This window comes from Larimichthys crocea, chromosome VII, assembly GCF_000972845.2.
Source record: "Larimichthys crocea isolate SSNF chromosome VII, L_crocea_2.0, whole genome shotgun sequence".
NCBI classification, from domain to species: Eukaryota; Metazoa; Chordata; class Actinopteri; family Sciaenidae; genus Larimichthys; species Larimichthys crocea.
Genome location: NC_040017.1, coordinates 3204165 through 3231707, shown reverse-complemented (window position 1 = coordinate 3231707; position 27543 = coordinate 3204165). Strand labels below are relative to the sequence as shown.

The 27543-nt window shown below is 42.5% G+C and overlaps 3 protein-coding genes and 1 long non-coding RNA gene across 5 annotated transcripts in view; all 4 read left to right on the top strand.

The window, feature by feature from the left end:
• Window positions 1–27543, top strand: part of LOC113744020 (uncharacterized) — a 43951-nt gene that overhangs the window by 13309 nt on the left and 3099 nt on the right. The window contains exons 4-5 of the mRNA XM_027280287.1: window positions 26031–27296; window positions 27405–27541. Of these exons, the coding sequence (XP_027136088.1) occupies window positions 26031–27296; window positions 27405–27541 (1403 nt within the window). The remainder of the gene's footprint in view (window positions 1–26030; window positions 27297–27404; window positions 27542–27543) is intronic.
• LOC104935218 (GTPase IMAP family member 4) lies at window positions 31–17624 on the top strand. 2 transcript variants are annotated; one of them, XM_027280278.1, is made up of 4 exons: window positions 31–249; window positions 16153–16240; window positions 16274–16309; window positions 16418–17624. In XM_027280278.1, the coding sequence occupies exons 2-4, from the start codon at window positions 16153–16155 to the stop codon at window positions 17095–17097; spliced, it is 804 nt and encodes a 267-aa protein (XP_027136079.1). In that variant the 5' UTR covers window positions 31–249; the 3' UTR covers window positions 17098–17624. The 2 variants fall into 2 exon arrangements, with proteins under 2 accessions (XP_027136079.1, XP_019130601.2); XM_019275056.2 differs by having other exon boundaries at window positions 16153–16309.
• Window positions 216–2132, top strand: LOC109140684 (GTPase IMAP family member 7). Its single transcript, XM_027280277.1, has one exon. It carries the CDS (start codon window positions 250–252, stop codon window positions 1357–1359), a length of 1110 nt encoding a protein of 369 aa, XP_027136078.1. The 5' UTR covers window positions 216–249; the 3' UTR covers window positions 1360–2132.
• On the top strand, window positions 2971–25253 carry LOC104935219 (uncharacterized). The gene is made up of 3 exons (XR_003462578.1): window positions 2971–3069; window positions 23058–23130; window positions 25194–25253. It is a non-coding gene; the product is annotated as an uncharacterized LOC104935219 (long non-coding RNA).

Below are 27543 nucleotides of genomic sequence, written 5' to 3'. Positions count from 1 at the left end.
TCATCCTGGTCCTACGGGGGGTCCCCTCAGATGAAGACAAGGGCGAGTTAGAGACCATCCAGAACACATTCAGCCTCGAGTCATGACTCACCATGATTCTGTTCACTGTGGAGTCAGATCCTGACAGCTCCAGCTGTTGCCAAGTTTCTTAACAAAAACAATTACATCCAGGAGCTCCGTCAGAGCTGTGGAGGAAGATATGTTGTTCTGAACATCAAGGACAAGCAGCAGATCCCAGAGCTGCTGGACATGGTGGAAAAGATGAGAACTGAAGGATCCAGATGCTTCACAAAGGACATGTTCACCAAGGCTCAGATGGAAAAGGTTTCCAGACTTGAAGCTGAGCTGCAGGATGTTAAACAGAGAAGTGAGGCTGGAGGTGATGAAGAGAGTCAGAACAGAGAGTGTCTCAGGATGGTGCTGATTGGGAAGACTGGCAGTGGGAAGAGTTCAACAGCAAACACAATTTTAGGCAAAAAACATTTCAAACCCAGAATCGCCCCGAAGCCAGCGATCAAGTCCTGTGAGCAAGCATCAGCAGAGATTGATGGACGGACTGTGGCTGTGGTCAACATGCCGGCATTGTTTGATAAAACTCTGTCTGATGGAAAAATTCAACAAGAGACTAAAAAATGCTTCAGCATGTTGTCTCCTGGACCTCATGTGATCTTACTGGTGCTGCAGATTGGGAACTTTACACAAGAGGAAAAGGACTCTGTGGAACTGATCAAGAAATATTTTGGCAACAAGTCTGAAGATTACGTCATCGTTATCTTCACCAGAGGAGACGAGCTGGAAGATCAGACGTTTGAGAGTTACATCGAAGGTTGTGATGGTTTTGTCAAAAAACTAATAAATGACAGTGGAGGGAGATACCAGGTCTTCAATAACAAAGATTACACAAACCGCACACAAGTCAGCGAGCTGCTGGCCAAGATTGAGAGCGTGGTGAGAGAAAACGGTGGCTGCTACAACGCTGAGATGGTGGACGACACGTCAGAACTACGAGTACAAGTGGAGAGGGTTTTAAAAGAGAAGGAAGAAGAGATGAAGAGAAAGGATGAGAAACATGAGCAAGAGTTGAAAACACTGAAAAAGAAAAACAATGAACAGCGTGAAGAAATTGAACAGGAGAGAAAACAGAGAGCAAAACAGCTACAGGAGAAAGACGAATGCATCCAGAGGGAGCGCCGGGAAAGAAAGAAAGAACGAGAAAAGAAGAAAAGAGAAGGAAAACACAAAAGAAAGTCAGGAAGGAATGGAAAAGAAAAGTGGACGCTTCAGAGAAAATCGTTCAGGCAGAAAGAGAGCAAAGAGAAAATGCTGAGAGGAAACTGGAGCTGTACAGAAAAGAGATGAAGAGAGATCGAGACGCCTGGGATAAAGAAAGAAAGGACATGTGGGAACGAATCCGTCAGGAGGACAAACGAGCCTGAGGAGGAAGACGAGCTTCAGAAAGCTCCAAGAAGAGTACAATCGGAAGAGGAGAAAGTGGACATATTCTTGTTTGCGCTCTGTCTTTATGTCTTTTAGTGTGTTATCTCTTTCTGATTCATGCGTACACAAACACTGCAGAGGGCGCTCAGACAAAAGAACACACATGAACACTCAGCAGCAGCAGCTACATTACTCTATTACTTTCCTTTACATTAATGTTACATTAATGTCAATGATACATGTAGTTAAAAGTCTCTATATCAAACACTCATGGTTTGGCTCTTGTCCAGTCCCATCAGTTGTATATATATGTTTATGTTGTATATGTTCATAGTTAAACCAGCTGTTAAAACAGACTGCAGTCAAACTTCTGTCAAAGTTTCAAGAACTTTCCAACCTGCTGTGACCAACAAACAAACTAATATTTGTTCAATCTTTTCATGTTGAATCTTTTAAGTTCAAATGTTCTTCAGATATTTTTCTTTTCATCTGAAATCAGTTGATTATTAAAAAAGAAAAAGTTGTTTGTTTTTCTTTTCTTCTTCTTATCTGTGTAATTATTGACAGATTGAAAACAGACAGCAGCTGAGCAAAGAAAGACTTCAACAGCTGGAAGCTCTGCTTGTTCATTACAGATGATCTTTGTTGCAACAGATCACAAATATTCCACATTAAACAAACATGTGCAGTCAACAGTCTTTCTCCTGTTTTCCTTTCTGTTGTTCTGTAAATCAGAATCATGAAGCTGCACAAAGCTACATTTAACTGAAACGCTTTGTGTCCGTCTGAAGAGGAATTCCTGTTTTGTTAAAGCAACACGAGGTCAGAGAGCTGCTGTGTGAACTGCTCCTGGATCAGCCTGAGACACTGTGAGAGGATGTGATGTGATAAGAGGGAAAGTCTAATTCATCATGAGTACACATGAAGGTCCAAACACAGGACAGCTGTCAGCAAAGATCCCAGGAGGTCTGAAAGAGTCACCCAAAGACAAAGTGCAGTGAGCTGAATCAGCTCAGGCAGCGTCACAACATCAAAACATTTTGAGCTTCATTCAACTCAAACATGATGCAGACTGTTCCATTGGAGAGACTCCAAGTGTTCCTGTTATTGTGTCCACCCCCTGTAGAACCACAGTCACCAGATTTCAGTGATGTTTGATGGAGGACAGATCCACGATGATCCACTGCACCTCTTGTGTGGTGACAGTGTTTTGTCCAGCAGGTGCGCTCTAACATGAAGCACATTCTTCTTGTTGTGATGTGAAGTGTAAGTTTGGACTTGTTGTCTGCTTTAAAGTGTCAGCTGTAAAGATGAGTGAATCCGTTTGAACACACAGAAAGTTAGTGAATGTCCAGCAGCTCTGGGATCTGCTGCTTGTCCTTGATGTTCACAACAACATATCATATCCCTCCACAGCTCTGACGGAGCTCCTGGATGAAATTGTTTTTGTTAAGAAACTTGGCAACAGCTGGAGCTGCAGGATCTGACTCCACAGTGAACAGAAAGTGTGTGTGTGTGTGTGTGTGTGTGTGTGTGTGTGTGTGTGGTGTGTGGTGGTGTGTGTGTGTGGTACCCCTCCCTTCTCTGTTGTTACTTTAGTTTCTGACTGTGGCGCATGAAGAAATTCAGAGGGTGAGTAAAACTGTAGAAAAATGGATGAGCAGACATTAAAGTCAAAGTTTGATCTGGGTATTGTTGATGGCTCAGTACAGTGAACAGTGTGGCTTTACTTTCTACACTTTAATGCTGTAGTAGTCGGTTTGAGCCGCCAAGAAACAGACCATGTTCTGGAAAGAGACAGCCACCGACAGTCTGAGAGCAAACGGAGGATTTTCTGTGTTTCCATGGGAACAGAAGTTCCTGATATGTTTTTAAATGTGTAATCTGAAATGAAGATTTACTGACGGAGATGTTACTGACTGAACAAATGTTTGTGTCAACATTAAAGCTCAAGTGAAATATGAAGAGTCCATCTTAGAAACCATGACAGGAGGAAGAGCTGATCCGACATGTTTGTGTATAAAATCTGATTTTGATTATTTTATATCTTTAAAACAAATGTGTTGTTTGGTCTACGTCACAAAATGAATGTTATATTTATTAAAGTATGATCTAATGATAGAAGATATTTACTGTATTAAACATTAAATTACCGGGCCATGAAAGGAAAAGGAACAACGTAGAACTTTAGGTTGTAACAGTGACATCTAGCGGTCAAAGTGATACTGAGCTCCTTGAAATAATGCGCAGCATCTCCAATATTTAGATTGACTGCAGTGTGTGTGTGTGTGTGTGTGTGTGTGTGTGTGTGTGTGTGGTGGTGTGTGGTGACAGTGTAACATGTCCTCTCTCTCAGCTTCTCAAACCCACATTTGGTTTTCAGCTCAAGGAGTCTCTGAAGTTTCCAGCAGTGACATCATGGCGTCCAGTAAGAGTTCATTATTCTCATTATTATTTATTCCTGAACTAAAAGTCTGAACCTGAAAATGTTTTGGCTTCATTGTTAGAACCACTGTTACTATAGAAACATTCAGTGTGATGGATTACTGATGGAGTTATTCTTGAAATCATATTGATCAATATTCAGTGTTTCTTTTGATCGAGTCTTCGTTTCCTTCAGTATCTTGAACCTTGATGTATTTTCTTTTTATCAAATGCAGAGAAATAAATCCTTTCAATGAAATCTTTGCACTCATAAAGTTTGTGGCCTCACCAAGAGAAACAAACAGACTAAAACAAAAGAATCATTCAATGAATCAGTGTCCTAAGAAAGAAGTGAATTATTTTAACTTCAAAGAAAACACACAGACAGCTTCTCACTAATAAATGAGACATTTATTTATATCTAAATATCTAAGAACTGAAAGAATGAAGGCTCAATTAGACGTTTATGATTAATAAAATAAACAGAGAAATGATGAGATAAATATATAAGGTGAAGTAAAGTTTGTTATTAAAGGTGCCATATTTAAGATTATGAAACCTTTAACGTCATAATTTCATGTATTTGTTACAGGTTGTAATATAAATTAAAAACATGTTGTTGTTTACCTATAAGCCTGTGGACAATATGTAAATATTCTGGATGAACTGTCCATGAAAATCTAATTGATTTCATGTATTTCTGCTCCTGAGTGTCTTCTCTCTCTCTCTCTCTCTTCCCTACAGTGTAAACAGTGTAACACCAGCTAATGTCTATGTCTGCTGCTGTGGCAGACTAGTGCTAGTGAATATATTTAATTTGGGAGAATTACAGGAATCTAAAACTTTATATCAGGTAGAATATATGCAGAAAGTTAACACTGCAAAATTGTGAATAATTACCAGTTATCAACAATTATCAGTATTCTTTATCTTTAGAGAGACAGATGATGTGAATCCACTGAGTCATAGTCAGAGTTATTCTTCTCTACATTAACATCTAGAATTACAGTGTTTGTTTGTTGCCCGAGCAGCCAGGAGGCAAATCAACAATGAAAACACTCCAGGTGGTGATAAATGGTGTGTTTATTAAACACATGCAAAAAAATCAATTTCTTTATCAATAATAATAGCAATCCAAATAAGCAATACTCTCCAACTCTTAACTCTGACTAAACAATCTGTCTTTTTATACATCCTTTACTAGTCCCATAATCAATTACAGGTAGGAAAGTGGCTGATATTAGAAGCTTCCGAGCTCTGAGAGAAAAACATGATTTATTTCTATAATAGAAACCGAGCCTCACCCTGAGTTTTGATATCAAATTTTTGATATGCAATTTAAATGAGAGCTCCTCATCAATAGTGAAACCCAGGTACTTATAGCTGGTGACCAGCTCTAGAGTTTCACCACGGGCAGTTCTGATTGAAGGGATATTTTCCATGGGAACAGATGAATTTGAGAAAAACATTAATTTAGATTTATCAGCATTTAAAACCAGTTTTAGTTTCTCCAAACGGATCTGCACTGCATCAAAAGCAGACTGTAAAAGTTGAAAAGCCTGAGGAATTGATTGTGAGCAACAATAACTGACAGTATCATCCGCATAATGGTGGTATGAGGCATTTGACATATTTGCACACAAATCATTTATGTAAATTGTGAATAAAATGGGCCCTAATACTGATCCTTGAGGTACGCCTTTTGTGACCTCAAGAAAGGTGGAGCTAACTCCAGATGTCAAATGCTTCAGACAGATCAATAAACAGAGCCACACAGAACTTTCTCGAGTCCAAAGCCTCAAACACATCATTAAGGACTTTTAGGGCAGCAGTAGTGGTGCTGTGATGTTTTCTAAAACCTGACTGAAGGGGATTTAGAATGTTCCGAGATTCCAAAAAATCCTTCAGTTGATTACATACCAATTTTTTAAACACTTTTGCCAGAATACATAATTTGGAGATAGGTCTGTAATTATTAACAACTGAGGGTTCGCCTCCTTTTAGCAGTGGGAGGACAAACGCTGATTTCCAGACTTTAGGAAATTTATTTGTGCTGAGGCTTAGATTAAAAATATTAGTTAAGGGCTCAGCAATTAAGTCAGCAGCCAGTTTTAAAAAAAATGGATCCAAACTATCTGGACTATAAATAAAGTTTCTCCAAACATGTTATTTTAGGTAGTTATTATCACGATAATCCATGTCCAAGAGTCCATTTCCCCTGATAAGATGGGTTTTATTCATTATTTGCCACTATAAACACGCTCTGACCTCCTCGATCTTTTAGATTTTAACATTTAGATTTAATATTTGGATTTAGATTTAACATTTAGATCTAACATTTAGATTTAGATTTAACATTTAGATCTAACATGTAGATTTAGATTTAACATTTAGATTTAACATTTAAATTTAGATTTAACATTGAGATTTAGATTTAACATTTAGAATTAGATTTAACATTTTGGTGTAACATTTAACATTTGGATTTAAATATTTAAAATATCTCTAAGTTGACAAATATTGTTGTAAATGTGCAAAAAAAAGTGACTCAAAAATTCACACCAGTTTTTTAAACATTGTTTGGAGCTAAATGTGACAAAATGTTGCTGTTATTTTAAGCGTGAGCCGCTTTACAAACAGAACCCCATATCCTGCTGCTCCCCACTCCTCGCAGAACTATATTTATACTTTCACGTCCCTGTGGACCTCTTTTGGCGTGACACTGGGGAACAGAGCAGTACGGTTGAATCAGTGTGTCTTCTTGTTCTCTCTCCACGTTGTTAGTTATACAGACTGATTACAGAATATGAAGGTGTGGATGACTGAATGAATATTTATTTTGTGTCCTCACACAGATGATGTGCAGCCCCTGAAGCGCAGCAGCAGTTTTGATTTTCTGCCACCTACAAGTGAGTCCAACTGAGACAGAGCTGATCTGGTTCATCATAAGATTTGAATTTACAGTGATTCATAAAGAATGATCCCCTCCTGGAGCTGCCACCTTTATCGCGGTGGAGGGGTTCGCGTGTTCCAATGATCCCAGGAGCTATGTTGTCGGGGATCTCAGAGCCCTACTGGGTCTATATTCTACTAACATGTCATTTATGTATTGTGGGCCTAAACCATTCAGTGATTTGTAAACTAGTAGCAGAACTTTAAAAATCTATTCTGTGGCTAACTGGGAGCCAGTGTAAAGACTTAAGAACTGGGGTGATGTGCTCTGATCTCTTTGTTCTGGTCAAAACTCGAGCTGCTGCGTTCTGAATGAGCTGCAGCTGATACTTTTTGGGGGAGTCCAGTCAAAAGACCATTACAGTAGTCAAGTCTACTGGAGATGAAAGCATGGATCAGCTTCTCCTGATCTGTTTGGGACATAAAGCCCTTAACTCTGGATATGTTCTTAAGTTGGTAGAAGGCTGTTTTGGTGACTGATTTTATATGACTGTTGAAGGTCAGATCTGAGTCTATCAACACGCCAAGGTTTCGGACTTGGTCTTTAGTTTCTAGAGACAGTAACTCAAGGTGTTTACTGACAGCAACCCTCTTCCCTTTATTGCCAAAAACAATGTCCTCAGTTTTTTCTTGATTTAACTGAAGAAAATTTTGGTTCATCCAATTTTTGACTTGCTCTAGACAGTTACACAATGACTCTATAGGACTGCAGTCATCTGGGGACAGCGCAAGATATATCTGTGTGTCATCTGCATAACTATGATAGTTGACATTAGAATTCTGCAGAATTTGACCCAAAGGCAGCATATATAGGCTGAACAAAAGGGGTCCAAGAACTGACCCCTGAGGAACCCCACATGTCATAGCCACTCGATCTGATTGATTACTTCCAATGGTCACAAAATAACTCCGCTCCTCCAAGTAGGACCTGAACCATTCTAGGACTGTTCCACGGAGTCCTGCCCATGTTTCCAACCTGTTCAGCAGTGTGCTGTGATCCACAGTGTCAAACGCAGCACTGAGATCCAACAGGACCAGAACTGATACTTTGCCTGAGTCAGTGTTCAACCTTATGTCATTTAACACTCTAATAAGAGCTGTTTCTGTACTGTGGTGAGCTCGAAAACCGGATTGAAATTTGTCAAAAAGTCCACTGGAGTTCAAGTAATTACTGAGTTGATTAAAAACCACTTTCTCAACAATCTTGGCTATAAAAGAAAGATTTGAGACAGATCTGTAGTTGGTTAACTTGGAAGTATCCAGCGTTCGCTTTTTTAAGAGTGGCTTAATGGCAGCTACTTTTAGGGGTTTAGGAAACGTGCCTGATTGAAGTGAGCAATTTATTATTTGCTGCAGATCTGTTTGGACAGATTTTACAATAGCTTTAAAAAAGTCAGATGGCATTGTGTCAAGACAGCATGTCGATGATTTAAGATGCTGAACTGTTTCTTCTATGTTTTTTTTGAACAACTGTATTAAATTCTGACATCACAGTTGATTCATTCCTAGGCAATTTTAGGGATTGCGTCACTTTATCATTTTGTAGATTTGTGTTTATATTTAACCTTATAGATTTGAGTTTTTCATCGAAAAAGTGAGCAAATTCATTGCATTTTTCTTTTGAAGAGAGTTCTGAAACTATCTCTTTTGGGGGGTTTGTAAGCTTATCAACTATAGCAAACAGAGTGCGAGTGTTGTTGATGTTTTTATTAATAATTTTAGAGAAGTGTTGCTGTCTAGCCTTGATTAACTCATGGTTGAAATTACTGAGACTTTGTTTGTAGAGGTCGTGGTGAATTTGGAGTTTAGTTTTTCTCCATTTACGCTCTGCTTTCCTGCATTCTGTTTTCAATGCCTTTACCGTCATAGTGTTCCTCCATGGTGATCTCTGTCTACTCAAGGTCATCTTAGTTTTAATAGGTGCAACAGCATCCATGACATTTGAGATTTTCCAGTTGAAATTATCCAGGAGTTCATCAACTGTCTCTGCGCTCACAGTTGGTGACATTGCTATAGCCTCCATAAACTTAGCACTAGTATTCTCGTTTATGTACCTTTTCCTAACAGACACAGAGGTTATCTGAATGTTTGGAATTATCTGTAAGTCAAAGAACACACAGAAATGATCAGAAAGAGCCAAGTCCTTAACAACAACAGAAGAAATGTCAACACCTTTAGAGATAACCAGATCTAGAGTGTGTCCCCGAGTGTGTGTGGGCCCTTTGACGTGTTGGACAAGGCCAAAGGTGTCAAGTAGAGAACAGAAGTCTTTGGCATTAGTATCCATGTTGTTGTCTATGTGAATGTTAAAATCCCCAGTTACGATAAAAAAGTTGTAGTCAGTGCAGATAACTGACATCAGATCAGCAAACTCATCAATAAATTTTCCTGAGTACCTTGGTGGTCTATAAATGATTAGAAAAAGGACTTTTGGATCACCCTTCATTAAAAAACAGAGATATTCAAAAGAACTAAAATCACCAAATGTAATGTCCTTGCACTGAAATACTGATTTGAAAATGGCAGCAACACCCCCGCCCTTCTTGCCATTTCGACTCTTACTCATAAAACTGTAATTTGTTGGCGCTGCCTCATTAAGAATGGTAGCACAACTACATTCAGTCAGCCATGTTTCACTAAGAAGTAAAAAGTCTAGATTATAGGTCATAATCATGTCATTTACTATCAGTGGTTTGTTGACTAGTGATCTGATATTGAGTAGGGCTATCCTTGTGGGGATAACAGGAGACACTGGTAAGTTTCGTGGTTGACATGCTATACTCAGTAGATTGGCAGATTTAAATGAACCCTTTTTATTTCTCATCAGTTTAACCACTTTTCTGTTACCTGTCATCACAGGGATTGAGAAGGGTATCTGAACTCCATAGGGCCCTGACTTTTCCTGGTGAAGATTATTTATATCAGTATTGCAGCCTGGACCCGGCACATATCAGTCAGACTCACAGATATGATGATTCAAAGGAGGTGGGGGGGCTCGGTGACTTTTAGTCGAGGGTTGTTTCCGAGGTGGAATAGGTGGGGCTGGACGGTGTGGTAGCTTAAGGGGAGAAAATAGGGGATTTTGGCGTGGTGTTAATTGGATTCCCATATTGACAAGACTCTTCATCCTGTCTGTGAAATCCAGAAGTGGGGAGTCGTCCAGACTGAATGGAGAGAGTTGGGGGCTGGGTGGGGTCTGGGGGGGTGGAGGTTGAGTGTCCCCTGTTGGGGCTGGGGGAGACTCCACTTGTTGGGGTGAGAATAATGATGTTGCCGGTTCTTTCTGGGTCTGCTGTCCTCCCTGTTCAGTCCTAATCTCAGCGCCCTCACCAGAGCGCCGCCTTATCTGTTGTTTTGGATTGTCTTGTCTTTGGTCCTTGGCAGTGGCTGCTGGTGTCTGACGCAGAAAATAAAAAATGTTGGAGCTTAGCAGCTGTACTCCTGATTTGTTAAGGCAAAATCCATCTGCCTTAAAGAGGTGCCTGCGTTCCCAAAGGATGTTGAAATTGTCAATAAAGTTTATTGATTGGGTAGCACATGTATCTTTGAGCCATCTGTTTAGCATCATCAGTTTGCTGAATCGCTCATCTCCTCGCCGAACTGTTGGTAGAAGTCCACTGAAAAACACCTCAGTATTTAGGCATTGGACTCTCTTCATCAGATCAACAAAGTCCCGTTTTAATACCTCCGACTGTTGCTTCACAACATCAAGGGCTCCTGTGTGTATGATGAGAGATTTAACTGTTGGATGCTCAGTAGCAATCTTCAGGATATCAGACACCATATCTTTGGTAAAACAGAGTACTTTGGTGTTTTTCTTGCTGCGAAAGCGTTTTATCTCACCCACAGCTCCGTCACCCACTATCAGAGTTTCAGGCCCAGTCGTTAGCTCTTTCTGTGGCCTTTTAGCATATAATTTAGGAAGACAAGCTTTCTTTTGGGGAGTCAGGATTTTGGGAAAGTGGAGCAAATCTGTTCTCTAGTAGAATCCCTGTGTCTTGGGGCAATTTGCTCTTTGTTTTTGTTGTACTTCCAGTCCGTGGTTGTTTTCTCCTTGGTAGCGGGGTTGAAGATGCATTCCTGTTTGATGGCAGTGCAGGCCACTCAGTGTCATCATGAGTCTCCGGGTGCTGGGTTCTGCCTGTTAACCGTCTTCCCATATCTGAGGGAGGCAATTTGTGATGCCTGGGCTTTGCACCAAGAGAGTTCCAGAAAGGAGTTGTTGATTTAGTGGCATTTACACCTGGCTCCTGCTGCATCTTTGTGGTGCTAATTAGCTTTCTGTTCTGTTCTTTTTCTCACTATTTTGGGACATTGGCAGAGTGGTTTCATTCCCATATTGTCCATTTACCTCCACGTTCACTTCGAGCCGATGAATTTTAGTTTCCAGTACTGCTATCTTCTGGAGCAGTTTGTGGTAATCATCCGTGGAAAAGGGAGGCATCTTGCTGTTAATTAGCTTTTGTTAGCTGAGCCCCTCAGTCCCAGTCAGGATAGTGCAGGCTTGTGCTGCTGATAGGCCATGCTCACAAAATAAATTAAAGATTAAAATAAAAGTGGCAGCCTTTGGTAACTAAACTCCCAGTGATATATAGGTATCCAGGATCCGCTTTCCAAAAAACTGTTTGCAAAAGGAAAGGATTACAATAATAGAAAAAACAGTAAAGCAGAGTAAAGCGGAGAGCAAAAGAGTGAAGCGTCTGCACTCAAGCAAGGTCAGCAGCATATAGATACCTATGGAGTCAGGTCTCCCTTGCCCAGACGCGGGTTACCGGGCCCCCCCCCTGGAGCCAGGCCTGGGGATGGGGCTCGCTGGCGAGCGCCTGGTGGCCGGGTCTACACCCATGGGGCCCGGCCGGGCACAGCCCGAAAGGGTGACATGGGCCCCCCTTTCCATGGACCCACCACCCATGGGAAGGGTCTCAGGGGGCAGGTGCAAAGAGAGATGGGCGGCAGTCGGAGGCGGGGACCCTGGCGGTCCGACCCCCGGTTGCAGAAGCTGGCTCCGGGGACGTGGAACGTCACCTCTCTGGCGGGGAAGGAGCCTGAGCTGGTGCACGAGGTTGAGAGGTACCTGCTAGATATAGTCAGGCTCACCTCGACGCACAGTGTGGGTTCCGGAACCAGTTTCTTTGAGAGGGGCTGGACGCTCTACCACTCTGGAGTTGCCCCCGGCGAGAGGCGCAGAGCGGGGGTGGGAATGCTTGTTTCCCCCCGGCTCTGCACCTGTACGTTGGGGTTCACCCCAGTGGACGAGAGGGTAGCCTCCCTTCGCCTTCGGGTGGGGGGACGGGTCCTGACTGTCGTCTGTGCCTATGCACCGAATGGCAGCTTAGAGTACCCACCCTTTCTGGAATCTTTGGAGGGAGGAGTGCTCTAGAGCACCCCCTCTGGGGACTCCCTCGTCCTCCTGGGGGACTTCAATGCTCACGTGGGCAGCGACAGTGAGACCTGAAGGGGCGTGATTGGGAGGAACGGCCCCCCTGATCTGAACCCGAGCGGTGTTCTGTTATTGGACTTCTGTGTTCGTCATGGACTGTCCATAACAAACACCATGTTCAAGCATAAGGGTGTCCATATGTGCACTTGGCACCAGGACGCCCTCGGTCGCAGTTCGATGATCGACTTTGTGGTTGTGTCGTCGGACTTGCGGCCACATGTTTTGGACACTCGGGTGAAGAGAGGGGCGGAGCTGTCAACTGATCACCACCTGGTGGTGAGTTGGCTCCGATGGTGGGGGAGGATGGCGGTCAGACCTGGCAGGCCCAAACATTCTGTGCGGGTTTGCTGGGAACGTCTGGCTGAATCTCCTGTCAGACGGAGTTTCAACTCCCACCTCCGGAAGAGCTTCACTCACGTCCCGGGGGAGGCGGGGGACCTTGTTCCGTTCCTCCATTGTCGAGGCGGCTGACCAGAGCTGTGGCCGTAAGGTGGTCGGTGCCTGTCGCGGAGGCAGCCCCCGAACCCACTGGGGGACACCGGCGGTGAGGGATGCCGTCAAGCTGAAGAAGGAGTCCTACAGAACCTTTTTGGCCTGTGGGACTCCTGAAGCAGCTGATGGGTATCGACGTGCCAAGCGGAGTGCGGCCTCGGTGGTTGCGGAGGCAAAAACTCAGGCGTAGGAGGAGTTCGGTGAGGCCATGGAGAACGACTTTCGAACGGCTTCGAGGAGGTTCTGGACTACCATCCGGCGGCTCAGGCGGGGGAAGCAGTGCACTGTCAACACTGTGTTCAGTGGGGACGGGGTGCTGCTGACCTCCACTGGGGACGTCTTGGGTCGGTGGAGGGAATACTTCAAAGACCTCCTCAATCCCACCAGCACGTCTTCCTTTGAGGAGGCAGAGTCTGGGGACCCCGTGGCGGTCTCACCCATCTCTGGGGCTGAGGTCGCTGAGGTAGTCAAAAAGCTCCTCGGTGGCAAGGCCCCGGGGGTGGATCGCGTGGACATCGGGGGCAGTGCCTCTGGACTGGCAGACCGGGGTGGTGGTTCCCCTCTTCAAAAAGGGGGACTGGAGGATGTGCTCCAACTATAGGGGGATCACACTCCTCAGCCTCCCCGGGAAGGTCTTTTCGGGGGTCCTGGAGAGGAGGGTCCGCAAGATTGTCGAACCTCGGATCCAGGAGGAGCAGTGTGGTTTTCGTCCTGGCCGTGGAACTGTGGACCAGCTCTATACCCTTAGCGCGGCCCTGGAGGGTGCATGGGAGTTTGCCCAACCAGTCTACATGTGTTTTGTGGACCTGGAGAAGGCGTTCGACCGTGTCCCTCGGGAGGTCCTGTGGGGGGTGCTCCGGGAGTATGGGGTTCCGGACTCATTGATACGGGCTATCCGGTCCCTTTACTCTCAGTGCCAGAGCTTGGTCCGCATTGCCGGCAGTAAGTCGGACCTGTTTCCCGTGGGAGTTGGACTCCGCCAGGGCTGCCCTTTGTCACCGGTTCTGTTCATAACCTTTATGGACAGGATTTCTAGGTGCAGCCAGGGCGTCGAGGGGCTGCGATTCGGTGGCCTCAGGATTGGGTCGCTGCTTTTTGCGGACGATCTAGTCTTATTGGCTTCATCGGATCGTGACCTTCAGCTCTCTCTGGAGCGGTTTGCAGCCGAGTGCGAAGCGGCTGGGATGAGAATCAGCACCTCCAAATCCGAGGCCATGGTTCTCAGCCGGAAAAGGGTGGAGTGCAGTCTCCAGGTCGGGGATGAGATCCTGCATCAAGTGGAGGAGTTCAAGTATCTCGGGGTCTTGTTCACGAGTGAGGGAAGGATGGAACGGGAGATCGACCGGCGGATCGGTGCGGCTTCTGCAGTGATGCGGACTCTGCACCGGTCCGTCGTGGTGAAGAAGGAGCTGAGCCGAAAGGCGAAGCTCTCGATTTACCAGTCGATCTACGTTCCTGCCCTCACCTATGGTCACGAGCTTTGGGTAGTGACCGAAAGAATAAGATCGCGAATACAAGCGGCCGAAATGAGCTTCCTTCGCAGGGTGGCTGGGGTCTCCCTTAGAGATAGGGTGAGAAGCTTGGCCATCCGCAAGGAGCTCAGAGTAGAACCGCTGCTCCTCCACATCGAGAGGAACCAGTTGAGGTGGCTCGGGCATCTCGTGAGGATGCCTCCTGGACGTCTCCCTGGTGAGATGTTCCGGGCACGTCCCTCCGGGAGGCGGCCCCGGGGAAGACCCAGGACACGCTGGAGGGACTACGTCTCTCGGCTGGCCTGGGAACGCCTTGGGGTCCCCCTGGGAGAGTTGGCAGAAGTGGCTGGGGAGAGGGAAGTCTGGGTCTCCCTGCTGAAGCTGCTGCCCCCGCGACCCGACCATGGATAAGCGGAAGAAAACGAACGAACGAAGTGGCAAATGAATGTCATCTTTTTACAGGGCTGACTATAGTTAAAGGAATCACTGCACATGCCTCACGCTCAGAGAAAAACCCTTTGACTGAAAGTACATTTATCACACTGATCATAGATTAATGGTGCGATCTGTCCTGCAGGATTAACCCAAACACATCACATACTTCATCACTATTGATAGGAAATTAAATCAGAACTATCGTTTCATTAAAAGTAAATCCTCAAAATTAAATGTTTGTATTAAACATACAAATTGTTTTAGACTGACACATACTGTATATTTTCATTCTCTATATCGACTGCCCATTTGGACAAAACATTGCTGTCATCTTTTCTATTTCATCAGATAAATCAGGTTTATGACTAATAATGATGATAATAACAACTAATAATATAAATATAACTTGATGTCTTTAATGTTTTTCTCTGTTGTATCACAGCATCTGGATTCAGGATTGTGCTGCTGGGAAAAAGTGAAGACAAACAGACAAAACTTGGTAACTTCATCGTCAAGGACCAGACTTTTCATTACCAAAGAATTTCTCCAACCAAACATTGTGTGGCAGCCTGTGGAGAGTTGAGTGGAAAACCATTAACTGTAGTGAAAACTCCAAACATCTACAGTCTGACTGAGGATATGATAAGAAAAGAGGTAGAGAGGTGCATCAGTCTTTGTCCTCCTGGACCAAATGTTCTGCTGCTGTTAGTGAAACCTTCTGATTTCACTGAAGAGAACAGAGAAACACTGAAGTTCATCCTGAGTTTGTTTGGTCAAGATGCTTTCAAACACTCGATGGTCATCATAACACACAATGAGAACAAAAGTTCTACTGTGACTCAGCTCCTTACAGACTGTGGAGGAAGACAGTACAGCATGTATGAAGGTGACCACACATCATTAATGCAGAAGATTGAGAACATTGTGTGTGAAAACAAAGGAACCTTCCTCACCTTCACTGAAGACACCACAAGACCAAAGTCTGAAGACATGAAACCAGCTTTAAACCTGGTTCTGTGTGGGAGGAGAGGAGCAGGGAAGACTTCAGCAGCCAAGGCCATTTTAGGTCAGACAGAGTTTCCTTCAGTCTCCAACTCATCAGAGTGTGTTAAACATCAGGGAGAGGTGTGTGGACGTTGGGTTTCCCTGGTGGAGCTGCCTGCCTTGTATGGAAAACCTCAGGAGGCAGTGATGGAGGAATCACTCAGGTGTATCTCCCTCTGTGATCCTGAGGGGGTCCATGCCTTCATCCTGGTCCTACCTGTGGGTCCCCTCACTGATGAAGACAAGGGCGAGTTAAAGACCATCCAGAACACATTCAGCTCTCGAGTCGATGACTTCACCATGATTCTGTTCACTGTGGAGTCAGATCCTACAGCTCCAGCTGTTGATAACTTTGTACAAGAAAACAAGGACATCCAGGAGCTCTGTCAGAGCTGTGGAAGAAGATATGTTGTTCTGAACATCAAGGACAAGCAGCAGATCCCAGAGCTGTTGGACATGGTGGAAAAAAACAGTCAAACTAAGAATGAACCATCCTGCTACACAACAGAAACATTTGCACATGCACAGGTGGATAAAGTCATACAACAAGAGAAACATATCAACATGCAACAAGCTGAACTGGAGAGGCTGATGAAGAAAAACAAGATCTCTTGTAAGTACTTTGAATTTAAATGTTTTTTAAACCATGTCAGACATCACAGTCTCTCGACTGTAGCAGCTGTGAATATTTAAAGTAACTCCTGGTCTTTATATTTCACAGGTGATGATGAACAGAGATCAGAGTGTCTCAGGATTGTGCTGCTCGGGAAGACTGGCAATGGAAAGAGCTCCTCAGGAAACACCATTCTAGGAAGAAAAGAGTTTAAAGCTGAGTCAAGCCAAACATCAGTCACCAAAGTTTGTCAGAAAGCACAGAGTGAAGTGGACGGTCGTCCAGTCGTTGTGGTCGACACTCCTGGTCTGTTTGACACAACTTTGTCTCGTAAAGAGGTTCATGAGGAGATGGTGAAATGCATCAGTCTTCTGGCTCCCGGACCACACGTCTTCCTGTTGGTGTTACAGATCGGCAGATTTACACCAGAGGAGAAGGAAACACTGAAACTCATCAAAGAAGGTTTTGGGAAGAATTCTGAAAAGTTCACCATCGTTCTTTTAACTGGAGGAGATAAACTGGAACATGATAAGATATCTGTTGAAGAATACATTGAAGAAGATTGTGATGATTTTTTCAAAAAGCTGATCTCTGACTGTGGAGGAAGATACCATGTGTTTAATAACTATGATGAACAAAACCACAAACAAGTCAGTGAGCTGATAACAAAGATTGACACCATGGTGAAGGAAAATGGAGGCAGCTGCTACACTAATGACATGCTGCAAGAGGCCGAAGCAGCAATAAAGAAAGAAAAAAAAAAAGAGGATCCTGAGATGATGGGATGAATGAAATCAAGAAGATGAAAAGAGACAACAGGAAGAACAAAGCTGAAGAGTTCAATGAATTCAAAGAGGAACAGAAGAAGGAATTTGAAGATCAGAAGAAGAAACATCATAGTGAAATTTGTAACTCAGTGAAATGTTTGACCAAAAAGAAACAAAATCTGAAAGAAATCAATGAGTTACTGAAAAAACAAGAAGAAGAAATGAAGAAAGAGGAAAATGAGGAGGAAAAGAAGAAGCTGCAAGAAAAACATGAAAAAGAAATAAGTGACTTGATAGAAAAACTTTCGAAACAAGTCGACACATCAAGCTGTTCCATTTTATGAGATTAGTTTCATGTCAACGTCACAACGACAGATCAGTTTAAGATGTTTCCTTTTTAAATTAGTGAAACTCTAAAAAAGGAAAGATTTCATAGTAATATTTACAGTGTACTACAATGTAATGAATCATGGACACAGAAAATACTTCAGGTCTCTAAGTCAGCAGCTTATATAATGTTAAACCACAGGTAACCATAGCAACAGTACTCAAGCGTAGGGCGCCGCAAGGGCCACAACAGGCACAAAAAAAAGAAAACGAAAAAAAAAAAAGAAGCAGAAAAAAAACACCAAGAAGGAACACCGAGCCAAAGAAACCCAACAGAAACCCGAGAACACAAAACGAAAACCCACAAAACAAAACACCGCAAAAACACTAAAAAAAAAAAAAAAAAACAACAAAGGGAGAAAAGGAAAAGAGAGGAGCTAAAAAAACAAGGAGAAGACCGAACAGGGAGCAAACAACAAGAAGGGAAAAAGAAATAGAAATAGGGGAGGATGGGTAGAAAACGGAAAAAACAACAAAGCAAGAGAAAAACAAAAAGACACGAAGGAAGGAAAAGCACGTAAAGCAAATACAAGGAAAAGAGGAACCAAAGCAGAACAGCGGAAGCAATACAAGAGACAGCAAACGTTAAGAGACAAAAATGAGAAGAAACGACAGCAAAAGCGCGGCAGCATAGCACAGAGCGAGTAGAAGACACACAAACAGAGAGAAAAGATACACAAAATTACAAATAAAGAAAAAAAAAAAAAAAAGACAAAAAAAACCCAAGACACCAATAGCAACAAAAAAGCGAGAAGCAAAAAAGCGGGATAAAAACAAGAACAAAAACAGGAGGAGAAGAACAAAAAAGACACACGGATATACCAACCTACAATGCTAACGTGCCCCAGATACGCCAAAAGAGCCCGACGAAAATAAAATACAAAACATAGATGACGGGAGGAGTGGAGCCGAGAAGAGCGTGGGACTACGTAAATAAATAAAATATGAGGAACAAAATTCAAATATGGAGGGGGGTGGGATAGTGGTGAGGGTGGGTATGCAAAAGAAACACGCAACAAAAACAGGAAATCACAGTGAGTGTCAGGGACATTCATCGAGAGAATATGGAACGAGTTCCACACGGAAGGAAACAAACATGTTGGTTAATTGAGAGACAACCTGTAACAAAAACATAAATAGGACTAAACGGGGCGAAGCTTAAATAGGCAAAACTTGAATAACAAACAGTGACAAGCACCTGAGTATTATCTCATCATGTAATGGCCACTGGGAGTTTATGGAAGCTAACGCATTCATCCGTCATTCGGGGCAGGGCGAGAGATGGAATAGAATCAAGTCTCCGTTTAGTAGGGAGAACCGGAGGGTGGTTGCCTTTGAAGGGAAAAGGAGCACGTCGTGCCGTAAACACTGAGTCAGGGAAGGAGTCGTGTGTGTTAGTCTGGGTTGTTTTGGGGCGGGGTGAGCCACAAACTGGTATGATGCAAGATTTCCTTGAAAGGATTTAGTTCTCGGCAGTTGAGAAAAAGAAATACAGCAAGGTTCAAGATACTGAAGGAAACAAGACTCGAGCAACAGAAACACGGAATATGAGCAATATGATTTCAAGAATACCTCCAGCCAGTAATCGCATCACCAGAATGTTTCTATAGTAACATGGTATCGGAAACAAGGAAGCCAAACAGGGGCAGGTGGCAACTTGGTGAGGTTCAGGATAAATAGAATAGAGAATAAGGAAATCTTCCTGGACGCCATGCTTCCACTGCGGGAAACTGAGAGACTCATGAGCTGAAAACCAACGCCGGATTTGAGAAGCGAAGAGGAGAGAGACAATGTTACGACTGTCACACACAACAACACACACACACCACACACACACACCCACCACCACACAAACACACACACACACACACACAGCTGCATATCACTCTGAACCGCTAGATGTCACATAGTTACATCTAAAGTCAACGTTGTGCCTTCTTTCGGGCCCGGTATTTAAATGTTTAATACATAATAGCTATCGATCATTAGATCATTACTTTAATTAAAATGGAAACATTCATTTCTGTGCGTATACAAAACAAAACACATTTGTTCTTTAAAGATATAAAATAATCAAAAGTCATTTTATACACAACATCGGATCAGCCTCTTCCTCCTGTCATGGTCGCTAAAATGGACTTTCATATTCACTTGAGCTGTAAATGTTGACAACAAACATTTGTTCCAGTCCGTAAATCATCAGTCATAAATCTTCATTTCAGATTAAACATTTAAAAACATACAGGAACTCTCGGTTTCCCATGGAAACGCAGAAATCCTCCTGTTTGCTCTCAGACTGTCGGGGCTGTCTCTATTCCAGCTAACAATGGTCTGTTAACTTGCGCCAAACCGACTTACGACAGCATGAAAGGGTAAGGAAAAGTAAATCCACACGTTCACTGTACGGAGCCATCAACAAATAACCAGATCAAACTTTTGATTAAAGTGTCTGCTCGTCCATTGTTTCCTACAGTGTTTACTCACACTCTGAAATTTCCTTCAGCGCCACAATCAGAAACTAAGTAACACAGAGAAGGGAGGGGTTACATGTCACACACACACACACACACACACACACAACACACACACACACACACAACACACACACACAACACACACAACACTTTCTGTTCACGTGGAGTCAGATCCTGCACGCCACTGTTGTCCAAGTTTCTTAACAAAAACAATTACAGCCAGGAGCTCCGCAGAGCTGTGAGGAAATATGTTGTTCTGAACATCAAGACAAGCAGCAATCCGCAGAGCTGCTGGACATTCACTAACTTTTCTTGTGTTCAACGGTATTCACTCATCTTTACAACTGACACTTTAAAGCAGACAACCAGTCAAACTTTACACTGCGACATCACAACAAAAGAAAGTGCTTCATGTTAGAGCGCCACCTGCTGGATCAAAACACTGTCACCACACAAAGGTGGAGCATTGATCAATCGTGGGGATCGGCCTCCATCAAACATCACTGTGAAATGCTGGGGACTGTGGGTTCCTACAGGGTGTGGAACAATAACGGAACACTTGGAGTCTGTCCAGCTGGAACAGGTCTGCATCATTTTTGTAGTTGAATGAGCTCAAATGGTTTTTGATTTGTGACGCTGCCTGAGCTGATTCAGCTCACTGCACTTTGTCTTTGTGTGAACCTCTTTCAGACCTCCTGGGAATCTTTGCTGACACTGTACTGTGTTTGACCTTCATGTGTAACTCATGAATGAATTAGACTTTCCCATCTTATCACATCACATCCTCTCACAGTGTCTCAGAGCTGATCGCAGGAGCAGTTCACCAGCAGCGCTCGACCTCGTGTGTGCTTTAACAAAACAGGAAAATTCCTCTTCAGACGGCACGAAAGCGCTCAGTTAAATGTACTTTGTGCACTTCATGATTGCGATTACAGAACAACAGAAATGAAACAGGAGAAAGAGTTTTGACTGCACATGTTTGTTTAATGTTAAGATTTGTGATCTGTTGCACCCAGATCATCTGTAATGAAACCAGCGCGCTTGCCAGCTGTTAAGTCCCGTTCTTTCTCATCTGCGGTCTGTTGCAATCTCATAATACACAATAAACGAAGAAAAGAAAAACAACAACTTTTCGTTTTTATAACGAGACGATTCAGATGAAAAGAAAATATCTAAGAACATTTGAACTTTAAAAGATTCAACGTGAAAGGATTGAACAAGTATTAGTTTTGTTTGTTGGTCACAGCAGTTGGAAAGTGCTCGTGAAACTTTGACAGATTTTTGACTGCAGTGCTGGTTTTTAACACTGGTTTAACTATGACATAAGCAACATAAATCAGATAGATAGCAACTGAATGGACTGGACAAGAGCCCAAACCATGGTGTTTTTGATATAGAACTTTTTACTACATGTATCATTGATCATATGGAATAAGGTAACATTAATGTAAATGGAAAGGAAAATAATAGAGTGAATGTAGCTGCTGCTGCTGAGGTGTTCATGTGTGTTCTTTTGTCTAGAGCGCCATCTGCAGTGTTGTGGTACGCATGAATCAGAAAGAGATAAACACTAAAAAGACATAAAGACAAGAGCGCAAACAAAGAATAGGCCACTTTCCTCCTCTTCCGATTGTAACTGCTTCTTGGAGGCTTTCCCTGAAGCTCGTCCTCGCCTCCGCCAGCTTGTTTGTCCTCCTGGAGGATTCGTTCCACATGTCCTTTCTTTCTTTTATCCCAGGCCGTCTCGATCTCTCTTCATCTCTTTTCTGTACAGCTCCAGTTTTCCTCTCAGCATTTTCCTCTTTGCGCTTCTTCTGACTGAACGATTTTCTGCTAAGCGTACCACTGTTCTTTTCCAGTTCCTTCTCGACTTTCTTCTGTCGTCCGTCTCCTTCTTCTTCTTCTCGTTCTTGTCTTTCGTTACCCGGCGCTCCCGTCTGGATGCATTCGTCTTTCTCCTGTAGCGGTTTTGCTCTCTGTTTTCTCTCTGTTCATTCTTCACGCTTTCATTGTTTGTCTTTCTTTCAGTGGTTTCAACTCTTGCTCATGTTTTTCATCCTTTTCTCTTCATCGTCTTTTCCTCCTTTTAAAACCCTCGTCCACTTGTACTCGTATTCTGACGTGTCGTCCACCACATCAGCGTTGAGCAGCCACCGTTGTCTCTCACCAACGCTCTCAATCTGGCAGCAGCTCCTGACAGTTGTGGGCGGTTTGTGTATCTTTGTATTGAAGACTTGTATCTCCTCCACTGTCATTTCATGTTTTTTTTTCTGACAAAACCTCACAACCTTCGATGTCACTCTCAACGTCCTGCGATTTCCGCCCGGGGTCTTCTCTCTGGTGGATCGATGACTGTAATCCTTCAGAGCTTGGTTGCCAAAATATTCTTGACATTCCATAGAGTCCTTTTTCTCTTGTGTAAAGTTCCCAAATCTGAGGCACCAGTAAAATCACATTAGGTCCCAGGAGACAAACATGCTGAAGCATTTTTTTTAGTCTCTTGTTGAATTTTTTCCATCAGACAGAGTTTTCAAACAAATGCGGCAGTTTGACCACAGCCACAGTCCGTCCATCAAGCTCTGGCTGATGCTTGCTCCACAGGACTTGATCGCTGCATCGGGCGATGCTGGGTTTGAAATGTTTGTGTGCCTAAAATTGGTGGTTTGCTGTTGAACTCTGTCCCACTGCCAGTCGTTCCCCAATCAGCACCATCCGTGAGACACTCTCGTGTTCCTGAACTCCTCTCATCACCTCCAGCCTCACTTCTCTGTTTAGACAGTCCTGCAGCTCAGCTTCAATCTGGAACCTGTTCCTCGAGCCTTGTGAACTGATCCTTTGTGAAGCATCTATCCCTTCATTTCTTTAAAGAACAAATGTGTTTGTTTTGTCTACGTCACAGAAATGAATGTTTCATATTTATTAAAGTAATGATCTAATGATAGAAGATATTTACTGTATTAAACATTTAAATTACCGGGCCATGAAAGGAAAGGAACAACGTAGAACTTTAGTTGTAACAGTGACATCTAGCGGTTCAAAGTGATACTGCAGCTGTGTGTGTGTGTGTGTGTGTGTGTGTGTGTGACAGTGACAGTGTAACATTGTCTCTCCTCTCTTCAGCTTCTCAAACCCAGCAGTTGGTTTTCAGCTCAATGAGTCTCTGAAGTTTCCAGCAGTGACATCATGGCGTCCAGTAAGAGTTCATTATTCTCATTATTATTTATTCCTGAACTAAAAGTCTGAACCTGAAAATGTTTTGGCTTCATTGTTAGAACCACTGTTACTATAGAAACATTCAGTGTGATGGATTACTGATGGAGTTATTCTTGAAATCACATTGATCAATATTCAGTGTTTCCTTGATCGAGTCTTCGTTTCCTTCAGTATCTTGAACCTTGATGTATTTTCTTTTTATCAAATGCAGAGAAATAAATCCTTTCAATGAAATCTTTGCACTCATAAAGTCTGTGGCCTCACCAAGAGGGTACGGGTTTTCCTCGTTTGGGTGATGTTCCCATTTAACGATCCAAAGGTTACAAAGTAAACATGATTATCTTGATGCAAAAATAATAATAATGTGACAAAACAAAGGAAACCAGGTGAGTGAGCCAGCGAGCGAGCGGTAAAAACCGCATGACCTTCCACCCTATGAACCCCGGATTACCTGCACCCGTGCTTATAAAGAAAATGCTATACTGCCACCTGTGGAGACCTGACATAACCCATAAAAGACAGACAAATAAACAGATGTGGCTCCTACAGAATCATTCAATAAATCAGTGTCCTAAGAAAGAAGTGAGTTATTTTGACTTCAAAGAAAACACAAAGACAACTTCTCACTAATAAATGAGACATTTGTTTATATCTAAATATCTAAGAACTGAAAGAATGAAGGATTAATTAGATGTTTATGATTAATAAAATAAACATGGACATTAAATGATAAGATAAATATTAGGGATGCACCAAAATGAAAATTTTCGTCTGTAACCGAATAAAAATTAAATGGTTGGCCGAATACCGAAACCGATTATGAAATGCGGTTGTTAAATTTTTAATTTTTTTTTTTTACTACTGCACAAATGGCCTAGAATAAATGTGTAGACATGTTTTTTCAAAGAAAGTTAATGTTTATTTAATATCCTTCAAATATTCCAGTAGAATTTCCAGTTAGTATAATTATTATTTCATGTATACTGTTAGAAAGCCCATGTTGTTTTAATCACTGTTAATTTGTTCTTGAAAGAAATACTATTTAGTTTTATTATATTTCTGACGAATTTCCATTTTTCCCAAGTTCATGAACGCATCATAGTCATTCCGACGGTCATTGAATTCACCTCGCCATGTGTGGGACGCCGTAGTTGCCGTAGCTCCGCTAAAGAGCAGTGTATGATGTATTTCTTACCTGTGTTTTTCCTTTATCCTGCATCGTGGGTTTATTGTGTGTGAATGAGAAAAGAATCAGCAACCGTGGCCAGATCACCGCGCACGTTGTTTCATTGCATCAACTGCGTCACGCCACTATTCGGCCACCTCACCGAAAGCCGAAATGCACTTTTGGGCCATTTTCGGCGGAAAATTTTCGGTGGCCGAATTTTCGGTGCATCCCTAATAAATATATTAGGTGAAGTTGAGTTTGTTATTAAAGGTGCCATATTTAAGATTATGAAACCTTTAATGTCATAATTTACACATATGTATACAAGGCAACGAAATACAGTTTAGGATCTAATCAGAAGTGCAAAAAGCAAAGTGCAATAGATAGAGATAAATGCAATGTTTACAGGTTAACTGTAGTTTTTATATACAGATACAGTAGTGCAAGTAAGGTGTGAATAATTATGTGCAAAGTATGTACAGATAACTATGTGCAGAGTATATGTATTTGTTACAGGTTGTAATATAAATTAAAAACATGTTGTTGTTTACCTATGAACTGTCCATGAAAATCTAATTGATTTCATGTATTTCTGCTCCTGAGTGTCTTCTCTCTCTCTCCCTCCACTTCCCTACAGTGTAAACAGTGTAACACCAGCTAATGTCTATGTCTGCTGCTGTGGCAGACTAGTGCTAGTGAATATATTTAATTTGGGAGAATTACAGGAATCTAAAACTTTATATCAGGCAGAATATAATATATTTTATTATATATAATATAATAAATATGCAGAAAGTTAACACTGCAAAATTATAATAATTGCCAACAGCACCAAAGTTTAGATGTGAATGACTCAGTGTTCTTTATCTTTACAGTGACAGATGATCTAAAACCACTGAAGAAGAGCGTCAGCTATGAATGGCTGCCACCTGAAAGTGAGTTTACCAAACCTGAGTCCGAGTTATTCTTCTCTATATTAACATCTAGAATTACAGTGTTTGTATGTGGTGGTACACAACTGTCATTTTTTATTTGAATTTGTAAGCTCATTGGTAAATTCATGATGATAACAGCTGACACATTAACATTTAAGTCCAATTGCTAATAATTACAAATAACATTAACAGTTAGCAGGTGGAAGAATTTGGAGTTCAGAACAGTTTGACAGCATTCACTCATTAAACATTCAGCTCAACATCAAACTACTCTAATCATTTAAGTCTGTGTAAAGTCAGAATAAATGTTCTGGGTTTGTCAGACCAAAGAAGAAAGTGTTATTAACCACCCAGCCAAATTTGAATTAATTAAAATATCGACATGTTTATAAAATTAGGTGTCAAAATCCACATTTCACTAATACATCGTTCAAAGTCATTTCACGAGTTTTCAGCAACTATTGTCCAACATATTTAATGTGTTTTCAAAGAAATCTCCATTTACATGGACTTTAAGCATTTTAATATTGGTGTTTATGGAGACTGACTCACTTCTGCAGCCTGTCTCAGGCGGCCAATCGAGAAATTACAGTTTTTAACACTTCTGGATTGGCTCCATTTCCCAGTTTCCGCTTCAGTTTAATTCAGACGATGAATGAAAAACACTAAATACTCAGCAGTATTTTCTTCTTCTGGAATCAGTGTTCTTTATCCTTCTTCTGACAGATTATCTCCAACCACTGAAGCATAATTTAATCCTGTGTTTTCTCTTTTCAGTGTCTGAGCTGAGGGTTGTTCTTCTGGGGAACAGCTGGTCTCAGAGGGGTTCAGTGGTGAACTTCATACTGGGACAGACTGTGTTCAACACTAAGAAAGAACTAGACTACTTTCACAAAATCAGTGGACTATTGGAGAAGAAAAAAATAGTTCTCATCAACACCCCAGATCTGCTGCATCCAGACATCTCTGAAGACAAACTGACAGAACATGTGAAAACCTGTGAGAGACTCTCTGATCCTGGACCTCATGTGTTCCTGCTGGTTCTACAGCCTGAAGACTTCACTGAGGAACACAAACTGAAGCTCTGCAGAGTCCTTCAACTCTTCAGTGATCAATCATTTGATCATTCACTGATTCTGATATCAACACCCAGAGAGGAGAGTCCAGGATTCATAGAGAGTTATATGGAACATCCACCCCTAAATGACATGATCAGAATGTGTAGATACAGATACTTGAAGCAAGGGAACTTTGAACTTCCAGAGTTGTTAACACTCTTAGTTCAAACTGCAAATGAGAACAATGGAGAGCACGTCAGCTGTGATGTGTCTGAAGACGAGGATGCAGGTTTATTCATGACAACAAAGTCTGAAGACATGAAACCAGCTTTAAACCTGGTTCTGTGTGGGAGGAGAGGAGCAGGGAAGACTTCAGCAGCCAAGGCCATTTTAGGTCAGACAGAGTTTCCTTCAGTCTCCAACTCATCAGAGTGTGTTAAACATCAGGGAGAGGTGTGTGGACGTCGGGTTTCCCTGGTGGAGCTGCCTGCCTTGTATGGAAAACCTCAGGAGGCAGTGATGGAGGAATCACTCAGGTGTATCTCCCTCTGTGATCCTGAGGGGGTCCATGCCTTCATCCTGGTCCTACCTGTGGGTCCCCTCACTGATGAAGACAAGGGCGAGTTAAAGACCATCCAGAACACATTCAGCTCTCGAGTCGATGACTTCACCATGATTCTGTTCACTGTGGAGTCAGATCCTACAGCTCCAGATGTTGATAACTTTGTACAAGAAAACAAGGACATCCAGGAGCTCCGTCAAAGCTGTGGAGGAAGATATGTTGTTCTGAACATCAAGGACAAGCAGCAGATCCCAGAGCTGTTGGACATGGTGGAAAAAAACAGTCAAACTAAGAATGAACCATCCTGCTACACAACAGAAACATTTACACATGCACAGATGGATAAAGTCATAAAACAAGAGAAACATATCAACATGCAACAAGCTGAACTAGAGAGGCTGATGAAGAAAAACAAGATCTCTTGTAAGTACTTTAAATTTAAATGTTTTTTAAACCATGTCAGACATCACAGTCTCTTGACTGTAGCAGCTGAGAATATTTAAAGTAACTCCTGGTCTTTATATTTCACAGGTGATGATGAACAGAGATCAGAGTGTCTCAGGATTGTGTTGCTCGGGAAGACTGGCTGTGGAAAGAGCTCCTCAGGAAACACCATTCTAGGAAGAAAAGTGTTTAAAGCTAAACCAAGCCAAACATCAGTCACCAAAGT